This window comes from Cydia splendana, chromosome 18 (genome assembly GCF_910591565.1).
Source record: "Cydia splendana chromosome 18, ilCydSple1.2, whole genome shotgun sequence".
NCBI lineage: Eukaryota > Metazoa > Arthropoda > Insecta > Lepidoptera > Tortricidae > Cydia > Cydia splendana.
Genome location: NC_085977.1, coordinates 2,033,142 through 2,046,536, shown reverse-complemented (window position 1 = coordinate 2,046,536; position 13,395 = coordinate 2,033,142). Strand labels below are relative to the sequence as shown.

The following is a 13,395-nucleotide window of genomic DNA, read 5'->3' as shown; positions in this document are numbered from 1 at the left end:
AGAGGTACATTTCGCCATTAAAAACTGAGCGCAATCAGACGAGGTGGTCCGGCTGGGGAGGATCACACCAGTCGCTTTTCGGTGAAGGAAAACATCTTGAGGAAACCGGACTAATCCCAATAAGGCCTAGTTTACCCTCTGGGTTGGAAGGTCAGATGGCAGTCGCTTTTGTAAAAACTGCCTACGCCAATTCTCGGGATTAGTTGCCAAGCGGACCCCAGGCTCCCATGAGCAGTGGCAAAATGCCGGGATAACCCAAGGAAGACGATGAACCCAGTAATTAAACTTTTTTTTGCGTTCTTCTAAGTTTGTCCATGAGTATAGAAGGTAGATTACGTATAGGCCTCGTGCATGAACTATAGGGGGCAGCATAGGAGCCGTCAGATTTTTGGCGTGAGGCGTAAATGTGTCGTTTATGCTTCCGATGTAGACCACAAGATGGCAGAACCTACTATGCACAAGGAAACGTACCGTTGAGAACGGTAGATGGTAGCACTTGCTTTGGCAATGTACATTTGCACATATGTTTCCGATTCAGGCCACAAGATGGCAGACCCTCCAACGCGCACGGTCCCTATAGAAGGTAGATTACGTTTGACTTAGTTCATAAAAATAGTTCTTTTGTAGGTGCTCGTATTTTCGAAGACGCTATTCGCTCAGTTCCTTCACCAGCGCGCAGAAAAGGATGCCGACGGCGGTTTTATGCCAAGAGGAGGACAGAAGGATACCGCCTACTACGAGATGCATAAAAGGATGATTGCACTTCAAGGTATGAACAAACTATATTTTTTATATGCCGAAAAAACCCATTTCATGCCAAAAATGCCTTACATAATTTTGAAAAAGAGCTGATACTCATCAAACTCGCTTGATCGATTTCTATCAAACATAGCTAAGAACCACTGCAAATAAACTCGCTTTCAAGTAAAAATTGTAATAATTAAAAGCCGGTTTATAGCTGACTGACGTTTATTGTCAAATCATCTGAAATCTCATGTGCCAGTATAGTAACAACCTTTTTACAATCGTAGCATCTCTTAAGTTAGCTACCCGGGAAAATAAAATAAAGTTTTAACTAAACGTTTAAACGATTTACCATAATAGAACACAACTAGAAACATAAACACAACTAATACTATTTACTGACAAACACTACACTTACTTAGCTAGACTTTTGGGCCCGCATCCAAGCGTGCAACGCACGGGCGGAAGCATCGAGCGGTGGCGCGGCCGGAGCAATCCGAGCATCCGCCGGTGGCGTAAGGACACCCGCTAGCGGGAAGGTGCTGCGTCAAAGGCTGCTCCCTGGTGCTGCCTGAACTTCACCGTCCGATGCATCCTCAAACGCTTCGTCAGCACCCACACCTTTAATCTACATGCCTTCGCCATTCGATTCCCTGACCCATATCAACCGTATAAGAAACTGGACCAGTTTGCGACTTAACCCTACCTTCCGACCACTTCTCCCCTCTTATGATCACTGTTACGATAGGTATTGGAAAAGAAACGTATTAAGAGCGGTAGGTACGTCCGCGCCTTCGTGCAGAGCTCTTTTCATAGCTTCTTTAATTGTTTTTACCACATTTTCACCAGCACCGTTGCCTTATGGCCTGTATGGTGCTGACGTAACGTGCTTAATACAATTTTCTACAAAAAACTTCTTAAACTCATTAGAATGGCGGACCTTTGTCGGTCACGAGCTGCTCAGGAAAGCCAAACCGCGCAAATACGGATCGAAACGCAAGGAAAGTTGTACGAGCGTCCGTGTTTCTCATCATCACAGCTCGCGGCAGACGGCCACCCAAACAGACAGTCTCCGAGGCCATAGGCGCTGCTATCAACATAATGCGCGTTTAAGTATCGCCTCTAAAAAGGCCTGCTTACAAGCGGAATCCCATTTCCAAACTCTGGTTCTTAACAACGCATGCAACGGATGCAACAAAGGGCTTACATTTGGTATAAACTTTACGTAATAATTCAACATCCCGAGAAAACTTTTAAGTTGCGATACGTCTTTCGGTTCTGGAGTATTGGAAATGGCCTCTAGCTTAGTCGGATCTGGTCGTAAACCATCTTTGTTAATAATGAAACCTAAATAATTTACTTTATCTTATAAGACCTTACAATTTGCTTAATTTTAAGGTCATTCCCATGGTGCGTAAGCGTTCAAGTACAGCGCGCAAGTTTTGCATGTGCGCCTGTTTATTAGGCCCGGTCACGCAAATGTCATCCAGGAAAACAACACAATTAGGAATCCCGCGCAGAGTTTCCCCCATAAGCTTTTGGAACTTCTCCGGAATGCACGAAAGCCCATACGGTGTGCGACGGTACACAAAAGTACCCACATGAGTGATGATTGCAGTGTAGGTACGGCTGCAAGTCCTCCGTCAACATACACTGTTCGTAAGCGTGACGTAAATCCAGTTTAATGTACTGCTCCCCCCCGCTAAGATTAGCAAACAGCTCCTCTATGCGAGGTAAAGGATAATAATCACGCTTAAGCTTAGGATTTACCGTCACCTTGTAATCACCACAAATGCGCAATTCTCCATTCTGTTTCACTACCGGTACTATTGGGGTTCCATAGTCAGAATGATCAACGCGGCACAGGGTTCCGTCGCGCTCCAGACGTTCAAGTTCGCGTTCAAACCGTTCGCGCAACGCGAGCGGTACCGGCCTCGCACGAACATAAACAGGGTCGTGGTCTGTGAGCTGTAATTGAATGCTTTTTTTACAAGTACCTAATTTATCCGTGAACACCTCTGGGAACTCACTACACAGCTGGGTCACCAGACTGTCCTCCTCCACTATCTCATTTATAGTTATCTGGTTGACCTTAAGAGCACGTATCCATTCACGACCCAAAAGGGGCCGCCCTCCGTTTGGAATGACATACAATGACAAGTTAGTTGCTCTGATACCGTTTAGCGCAACGTCAACCGATAAGTATCCAAGGGCTCCGATTGGTGACCCAGAGTAGCCGCGAAAGAAAATATCATTAGGATTAATTATTTTATGAGCAAACTTCTGCTTATAAAAGTCCTCATTAATAGCAGAAATACGACTACCCGTATCGATCTCACAAACAACATCTTGTCCGTCCACATTCAATGTAATAAAATAAGGTTTGTTACCCTGCGGTGACACTTGAATGTTAAATAAATCCTCATCAGATTCTTCGTCCATGTAATTTTGCCGTCCGAACTGTCGACGAGCCTCATCGCGTCCTTGACCGCACATCACCTTCAAGTGACCGCGCGTGTTGCATTCATCACAGTTGTAATGCATATATTTACACTTGTCCGGCCGGTGCGCCTTCCCGCACCGCCAGCACTGCGCCTGGTTGCCGCGCGCCGTGCCGCCCCGGGCCGCGGCCGCGCCGCCGCCGGCTCCGGGCCCGCGCCTGTCGCGCCGAGCACTCGCGTGATGCAAACCTTCACCAATATCGCCGCCGCCGCCGTCGCCGCCCGAGGTGCTCGCCGGCGCCACCACTGCGCCGCTCACCTCCGCGTGCTTCTCCGCGGCCTCTAGGGCGAGAGCCAGCTCCACCGCTTCTTTATACTGAATATTTTTTTCAGCGAATATCCGAGATCGCATCGCCTCGTTTGCCAGTCCCGACACGAACTGGTCGCGCCAGCGAAATGCTATACATGGAAGTATTCTGTCCGCTCAATTATGACCCAATGCAAACTACCCCGCGATAGGCGGTACTTACAAACTGCTCGATTGGCAATCTCAGTACCACCGAGATGACAGTCAGTGACAAATGGCTAAATTGATTTATAAAAACAACGTTTTTTTGTAATTAAAAATATATTCATGTGTCGTGAAGTGGTGCAGAAGTTATTTTAGTTCATACCAAGGACAGTGGAATCACTTTTCACTTGTAGTAAACAGATAACTTCAGTAGAATTTGGAAAAAACATGACGATTTGTTTTCAATACTACCGTGCTAAGCTAAAACGTAACAACTGCATACGACTTTCATAACAACATACGACTTTTTAAATTGCGAGGATAATAGGGATGGTGTTATGCTAAATGAAGTAGACTATTTTATTAACTTGTGTTTGGTTTAGGTATTTTCTATATAATTATAAATGTAGTAATAAATTCCTTCTTACAGATTTGTATTTTCCTTTTTTATTTCATGAGATGGAGCTATAAAAAAACTACCTAGTTATTTCAAATTAATAATCAAATTTGGTATTGTCATTTTACATTACTTTCCATTCAGATTCTCACAAGATGCTATTCGCAGAGAACTATGAAAAAAGCTGTCCAATTAGAGAGACATGAAATTGAGTGGATGCCTGGCAAGATATTTATTTATTTATTTATTTAAACTTTAAATCAGGCAACAAGGCCCATATTACAAATACCTTACAGACTAACATACATATATATATATTATAAACTTAAAAACTAAACACTATTTATGCGACAAAACGGCGGCGGGATATCTAGAATATGTTCTATTCATGAGATATAACCCGTGAGATAATCATACCCGGTCTCCTATATGTAGATACATTTTTCCTATCATGCTTTCACTGAATTAATTTAACAAATACACACATTATCTGAAAATATTGATCATTTGAATCCACCCTCTACTGTCACATATATGTAGGTTCTCTTTCTCTCTCAAGCCATTTCCGTCAGTAGAAAAGAGCGGCAAACATATTAACTCACATTATAGACGGGTCTAAGCGAATTATATTCAATTACCTTGATTTACCGACGTAAATCAGTTTCGTTTCGTATAATGTGAGTTAATATGTGTTCAAAACGCGAAAGTTTAAAATATTATAAGAGTGGCAAATTTAGAAAATGTAAGCGCGCGAACGGCTGTGGTCCTATACAAAATTTTAATTTTGCACCTTTTTCTACTGACAAACTTGCTTGACCGGCTATATACATATAAAATATTCTGAACTGAAAGTGGGGATTTATTGTGACTCCGCCTGTTCAAATATTTTTGACCCGATTCGTGTACCCATGTAAATTTTGCAGACTACAGTCTATACATAGCCAGTCCGATTTCTAAGATCAAGTTCGCCATACATTTACTATGGCGTACTTGATCTTAGAAAAACGGACAGACTATACCTGAACGTGACTTCGCACTGCCATGCAGATTGATAATAAAATATACAAAATACTTATTATAGCGGAATACATTTATACAACAATGATATATTTACTTATGTTGAGTTAGTCTGTCATGTCATAACAACATTTTAACTAGTTATCTTTTAATCTGCATTAAATTATTATACGTGAATTATTTGACTGATTCTTCACTGTATGGCATAAACCTATCCCTGTCCAAGTCATATTCTAATCAAATATGAACCGCGAACTCTCAGCGGCCAGTACGTACAGCAAGAAGGTTATTAGCGGATTAATGTCGCTGATTGGTAGTTATTGACATTATATGCATTTCATCTACACTTAGCTATGTACCATTAGTGTAATAAAGATGACTCTTATTTTGTTTACGAGCTTTGATTACAGGCTCTGTAAACGCGTCGTCTTATTTGAATGTAGGCGTAATTGTGTATGTGTGCTAATTTGGCCCGAGAATTTGAACTGTAATGTTCCTAAAGGCGGTATCCATGGTTATATATGATCGCAGGGTCGCGCAGATTCTCCTCGAGCTTGGTGCCGAAACTGCAAGTGCTCGCTAAATGCTTTAAGTTCTGCAAATATTCTGCGAGCGGCTCGCCGACTCGCTGTCGGCGCAGCCTAAAGACGTGCCGCTCGGCGATCTCTGATCGCTGCGGTTCCAGGTGATCAGTTAATATTTTTACCAGCTCTTCAAATGTTTTGGCCTCAGGAAGTGTCGGTGAACACAAATCGCACATAAGAGCATACGTGGCATGCCCGACAACTGTTATCAGCAGAGGCACCTTCAGTTCGGTCTTCACTTCATTTAATACCATGTACTGTTCCACTCTGCGGATATATGCCGGCCACTGTTTAGATGTCAAGTCAAACGGTTCCAACTTCCCGAAAGGCATTTTGAAATACTAAATAGCCCGATAAATTGGCCCGGCTCCTGGCTGGGACAATATCTCTACAAAGTTCCTAAAAATGGCTAATGCAGAAATAGTCCCCGTGTTAACACATTTTATAAACCAGTGTTTCGAGAAAGGAATATTTCCTGCTCCACTTAAACAGGCAGTTATCACGCCAGTTTACAAGGGAGGGAGCAGAGACAATATTAGCAATTACAGACCAATTTCGGTGCTACCGGCAATCTCCAAAATTGTTGAAAAATTGCTTAATTCTAGATTAATAGCTTACTTAAACCAATTTAATATCTTATCAAACACTCAATTTGGCTTTAGGCAACGTAAATCAACCGAGGATGCGGTGGCAGCGTTAACTTCACTAGTTGTAGAGCAATTAGATAACCGGCAAAAATGTATGTCCGTATTTCTAGACTTGAAAAAAGCTTTCGATACCGTCTCTGTTCCCATCCTTGTACATAAACTAGAAAAAATTGGAATAAGGGGAACTCCGCTTCTTTTACTTAAGGACTACCTATCTGATAGAAAACAAAAAGTAAAACTAGAAAACTGCACAGGGGGACTTAAGGAAATCTCCTACGGCGTACCGCAGGGAAGCGTTCTTGGTCCAACCTTATTTCTAGTTTACATAAACGATCTCTGCGGTATGCAAATCAAGAATGCTAAAATCTTCTCATATGCCGACGACACCGCTGTTGTTTTTACAGGGGCGACATGGAATGAAGTTAGAGTACATGCTGATCAAGGATTACGGCAAATTCAGAAATGGTTGCATAATAATATACTTACGCTTAACACAGCAAAAACAAATTACGTTTGCTTTAGTATTTCGGACAACACGCAACCTGGCAGTGATTTTACTATTAAAATACACAATTGCGATGATACATTGACCCCAGGAACATGCAGCTGTCCGATCATCCAAAAAGTTGCACAAGCTAAATATTTGGGAGTTTTCATGGACCAGCGGCTCTCTTGGTATCCACACCTTGAATATGTCTCCTCACGAATAAGAAAATTTATCTGGATCTTCAAATCTTTGAGGTATGTGGTGCCAGGGGGAATGGATGGATCTAGTGACTCTGCCAAAGATCTACTAAAAGAAATATATATTGCTTTGGTACAGTCTGTCATAATTTACTGTATAACTATCTGGGGAGGCGCGGCCAAAACGCGTTTCTTGCAACTAGAGCGTGCGCAGCGCAGCCTACTAAAGGTCATGTATTTTAAGAGAATAAGATTTCCCACTGAAAGACTATATAGTATGACAAATCTTCTTTCCATAAGAAGATTGTTTATTCTTCATATAGTTCTGAAGAAACATAAATTATTACCATATGTTGACACTTGCACACATAGAAGACGAATGCATAAAGTTGCGACTGTATCTCAAAATAAAACTAAATTTGCAAAACGACATTTCGTAGCACTTTCTGCTCACTTATACAACTTTTTTAACAATGAACTTAACATACACAGTAAACACTATTATGAATGTAAAAAGATTATACCGGCTTGGCTTATAACACAAACATACGAGGAAACCGAAGAATTACTCACTCGAGTAACCTATCGTACATAAAACACGCACAGCCTTACTTATTCATACACTCAAACACACACACACACGCACACACACACACATACATACACACATACACACACACACACATACATACACACCCACACACATACGCACGCACACACACATACGAGGGATTTTATATTTTTATATTTTATGTTTTACCTACGTTTGGATATTGATCTGTTTTATTACAATTTTTTATTTATACCTTTTTGCATGTTTTGTACCTATATAGCTTTTCAGCATCTTTATTGTAACTTTAAGTTAATCAAGTTAATATACCTACTTACTCACATATGTAGCACAATACTGTTAAAATTCTCCAGATAAGGAAGAGCGGTACCTCCTGGCACAGGCTTTAAAGCTTAAAAGGAGGTTCCAATCACTAGCTTTAAGATGATTATTGTGAAAGTAAATAAACATTTTTATTATTATTATTTTTTTTTTTTTTTTTAATTAACTGAAAACACAAATAAAATCCGAAATCCTGTCGCCAATGTAATAATTAAAAGCCGGTTTATAGCTGACTGACGTTTATTGTCAAATCATCTGAAATCTCATGTGCCAGTATAGTAACAACCTTTTTACAATCGTAGCAAAAATAAACATCCAAATCGGTCCATCCGCTGGAGAGCTACGATGCCACAGACAGACAGACATTGGCGTCAAACATAACACCCTTGTTTTTGCGTCGGGGGTTTAAATTAGAGTTCAATATCGTCGGGTGACAAGCAAAAGTCACTAACTAACACCATTGAAATTATAGGACAATAAACCGTGTTACAAGTGTAATAAAGTGCATTGTTACTTTAATTTTTTGATAGTATGTACTTAGTGACGTTTGCTTGTCACCCGACGATATACACATAACTGATCTCATCGGAAGACGATGCCAAGCTTTCGGTTTAAATGTCGGTCAAATTTGACATTCAGTCTTGTCTAAGGATGGTATTCCACCCGTCCAATTTTTTGTCCATTCCAATGTGTATTTTGTCTCTCATTTTGCTTATTGAGAGAGTGAGTGAGTGGATCAAGATATTGTACAGGTGGAATACCATCCTTATTCTAGTTTTGTGTCTGGGATCTAATCCCAGTAAGCCTCAGTAAGGGCATTTATTTGTACGATGAACACAAATATATGTTCCTAAGACGTTTTCTATGTATGTATGGTGTATTTTAAGCATTTATATGTTACACATGTAACCACAACATAAGCATTATCGAGCTTACTGTGGGCAAAGAGAATTGATTGTAATAGAGAGGTAAAGTCTAAGAAAAAATGTGCCCCTTAGTTTGTCATTTCAAACAGATGGCGCTGTACTGCGCCCTATGTTTGACGGTCACTGAATAGTGGATATTACTGCAATGTTCTGCCGCCAGAGTGCAGCACTACCGACTCAGTAAATTCATAGACTAACTTATACATACTGTGCCTTAAACTGTTTTTGACAAGTTTTCACAGACAATAAAATATGACATTGATGCATCAAAGCGGTTTGTTAACAAGGGCCTACCGGTAAACGCGAAATTTAGTTCTCTGCCTCTTTATCGCTCGAATATGCAAGAGTGATAGAGAGATTAGAAAACGAAATTTCGATTTTCTTGTTTCGCGGTAGGCCATGTGTCAATGTGGTTTGTTTACTGTATGTGCCACAAAGGTGCCACATACGCAGAGCTTTGCCTTATATTCCCTAATGTCTAACGTCAACTTTTGACAATCAGAGTTACCGCAAAATGTATGGAGCTGTACAGCGCCATCTCGTTTACCTGTCAAATTAAAGACAACAACTCTATTTTCCAAATTATTTGGACTAAATTTCTTTAGATGTGTCAAAATTAAATTTCAAAATCAAATGGTACGGGAGACCTTTTTAGAGGTCTCTGGGCGGCTATAGGTTAAACTGAGTATACGGTGGGCAAGACAAGGCTAGGATATTCAGTCCCGGTTTTGTCTTCATTCGATAAAACTACGTTATTATAAGAACTATTGTATGTATAATAAAAATGGCAGTTAATTGGCAGTTTTTAATATTATTGTAACTTTGCAGGAGCAAAACCAGTGAAAGCCCACGAGATCTTGGTCCTGCTTCTGCGGCTCCGTCAAGTGTGCTGCCACTGCGGCCTCATCGCCGCCATGTTGGACGGAGATGACACCGGCGCCATCGAGGAAGACGAGGGCGGCAAGGATCTGTTGGCCGAGCTGAACAAGTTGACCTTGGAGGACTCTAATAAGGTTAGTGCCGGAGAATTAGGTTATAGTTAGTTTTTTTTAACGTTGCGGTACAATTCAGGATCTTCAATGCCTAGTTTCCCTGATGTACTCGAAGCTCTCACCCACCACCGTTGACGTTTTTTTTTGCTTTTTGCTTGTTCACATCTTTAATAAATGATCACAAATAAAAGTCAATCCAAGACGCACAACTTCATTCGACGCCATAGTGAAAGAAAATAAAAAGTGTAATCTTAGCACCAGCACGGTGTGATGTGAACATGCAATGAAAGAAAAATCAATCGTACACTCAAGTGAACATTCATTCGAGTGAACTGTCTGACCCCATCTTTAGTGCAGCGGGCCGAAAGTTGACGCTTTCCAGCCGGAGAACAGAAAAATATTATTTAGCTTTAGGTTCAAGTATTTTTATTCATTTTTGTTTCCAGAGCCGCGATAAGGCGAACGACTCCACAGCAGCCCCAGAAGAAGAAGGCACAACGGCGGCCGAGGCCATTCGTTCCGTACTGTCTCCGAATAACCCTGTGTTCCAACTTACCATGCGCTCATCTAAAATCGAAGCTGTCATGGATTGTCTTAAGAAAAACGTGCTGGTCAATAAAGGTAAATTTCTTTAGTATCAATTCTGTTTTACACTCGTGACGTAAACTCAACATATGGAACCAGGTTATCTGTTCTGTGCTACTCCGTGTTCCAAGTTAACTCGCGCTCCTCTAAGATCCGAGATCGAGATCCGTCATAGAAAAATGGGCTGTTTATAATGATAATCTCTTGTTAGTCTCTTTTTGTAATTATATAAGTAAGCAAGTTTATGGTAAATTCAATTCAATTAAATTTCAAATATAAAGTCATCGTTTTTGCAGTAACTTCTCAAGATCTTTTCTCCTTTATGTCCTGGTAATTCTTTGATTAATGTTCCACAACCACACGTTATAATATTTCTTTTTTGTTTTCAGGTGAAAAAGCAGTAGTAGTGTCCCAGTGGACGTCAGTGCTGAGTCTCGTGGAGTCTGAACTAAAGCAGGAGCGCGTGCGGAGCGTCACCCTCAGCGGCGCCGTGCCCGTGCCGGCGCGAGCGCAGCTCGTCAACGCCATCAACGACCCCAAGTCGGACGTCCGGGTACGTTGCACTCTTACAGATGTGCATAATTGTTTTCCATCGTATATTCTCGGAAACGTTCGTATTTGTCATGCTACTTCAGTCAACCTCAGTACTTTTTGTACCGAGACTGACTGAAATAGCAAGACACGTTCGTACGTTTCCGTGAAAATACGATGGGAAATAATTATGCAATGTATTCCAAAAAAGCGGTGGTGGCCGAATGGATAGGGACCGTGCGCATTGGAGGGTCTGCCATCTTGTGGCCTGAATCGAAAACATATGTACATTGTCAAAGCAAGTGCTACCATCTAGTGTTCTCGTCGGTACGTTTCCTTGTGCATAGTAGGTTCTGCCATCTTGTGGACTACATCGGAAGCACAAACGACACATTTACATCTCGCGCCAATAATCTGACGGCTCCTATGCTGCCCCCTATAGTTCATGCACGGGGCCTATATGACGTCCGAGTTTCAATCCGGAGGTCGCAAGTTCAAATCCTGCCTCGTACAAATGAATTTTTCGGAACTTATGTACGAAATATCATTCGATGTTTACCAGTAGCTTTTCCTGCATACATCTACGAAGAAATTCAAAGGTGTATGTAAAGTCCCCAATCTGCATTAAGCTAGCGTGGGAACTATAGCCCTCTCGCGCATGAAAGGAGGCCTGTGCCCAGCAGTGGGACGTATATAGACTGATTTATTTTTATTTATTTATTTTATCGCGAAGTCTACAGCTCACAGAGCCACTAGTTGGTTAATAAGTACAGACCTAGCACAGCCTAACCATAATGATGTGTATTCCAGATAATGCTCCTCTCCCTGTGCGCCGGCGGCGTGGGCCTCAACCTGTGCGGCGCCTCCCACCTGCTGCTGCTGGACCCGCACTGGAACCCGCAGCTGGAGGAGCAGGCGCAGGACAGGATATACCGCGTCGGACAGACCCGCCCCGTACACGTATACAGGTAAATGAACAATTGAATAATTTTACGGTTTAGACTCACTTGTTTTTAGTCACTCGCGCGACATGTTTCAGAGAGCCTAGGTCTCCTTTGTCAAGCACTAACAGTGCGAGCAGCGTTCACGACGGCCGTGTATCGCGTACGCGATCGCATCGCGTACGGCAGCTGAACTCAATGTTAGTATGTCTCACAACAGTTTAAATTCGGAAATGAACAATTAAAAAAAGTTTGTACTTCCCATCGCCCCGAATAGGGAATCCATCACAATCTGGGGGTCTACCGCGGAACAAGAAAATCGAAATTTCGTTATCTAACCTCTCTATCACTATTTGCATATTCAAGCGATAAAGAGGCAGATAATCTAGTTTTTCGCGTTGCGCGGTAGGCCCATGTTAACAATTCGCCTTGATGCATCAATGTCATATTTTATTGTCTGTGAAAACTTGTCAAAAAAACAGTTTAAGGCACAGTATTTATAAGTTACTCTATGGTTTACTAGCTAGCTTAGTGCTGCACTCTGGCGGCAGAACATTGCAGTAATACCCCCTATTATCTACGAACTTTTTCGAACCATAAAAAGATAACTACACCGCCGCTTATTAAAAAGAAGTATTTTTTAAAGAAAATCGAATGCAAACATGTACAGTGAGCAGCAGAAGTCGCTATACACTCCAGGTGCTCAAAGAGAGGTAAACGTTTAAACTGTCAAAAATTTGTTGACTGTCATGGTAGTATTTACTTGTGAGCGCTCAACGTTTCTACACTTACAACAAGTCATTGGTACCTTAGCTGCCAAAAAACCACTGGTATCTAAGCGGTCAACGTGTCAAATATATCTGAACAATATGGAAAAATAGACGTTTAAAGCATACAAGTATGTTCGAATATTGAATGAAAAATAGCCATGCTAATTACAGGTAAAGCTTTTTGACAATCATCGAAAGCAGTACAGTCTTGTCATCACATACATCTATCTCACGTTTTGCTCTTCAACCATTTGACAGCGGCCTCTCGGTCAACTTATTGCAAACTATTTCTTTTATCAGAATCGTCAAAACGAATGACACATAGCGAAAGCTAACTGAAGCCGAATTTAGAGCCAATTGTCAAGGCACGTTGTGGTCTCAGTAACAGGCGTTTGCTTTTCAAAGCAGAGACCGCGGGTTCAAATCTCAGTCGCACGCACCTAGAGATTACAGCTTTTTATTTTTTTTGGGTTTCATTTCTATTATTAATTTGTGTCTTCTGGTTTTATGTTAATTTCGCATTAGTTTATATATTTTTTGAAGATATGTGACATGTAGCGTGTATGTACGACTTTCTAACAGGACGTTGTAGGTTTGAACCCGCAGTGGGCGTCCCTTAGATTACTCCTGTGCGGAATGCCATTTGATGTTTACTGCTAGGTTATACTAACAATAAGTTCAAAGATATATACCTCCGTATATCTACTCTATCCTCTCTGCTAAGTTGTAAAAA

The 13,395-nt window shown here is 41.4% G+C and overlaps 1 protein-coding gene across 1 annotated transcript in view; it reads left to right on the top strand.

Annotated features, from left to right (window-relative positions):
- Positions 1-13,395, top strand: part of LOC134799638 (transcription termination factor 2) — a 49,898-nt gene that overhangs the window by 24,369 nt on the left and 12,134 nt on the right. Inside the window, exons 17-21 of the mRNA XM_063772076.1 lie at positions 628-769; positions 9,672-9,856; positions 10,282-10,456; positions 10,810-10,973; positions 11,762-11,919. Of these exons, the coding sequence (XP_063628146.1) occupies positions 628-769; positions 9,672-9,856; positions 10,282-10,456; positions 10,810-10,973; positions 11,762-11,919 (824 nt within the window). The remainder of the gene's footprint in view (positions 1-627; positions 770-9,671; positions 9,857-10,281; positions 10,457-10,809; positions 10,974-11,761; positions 11,920-13,395) is intronic.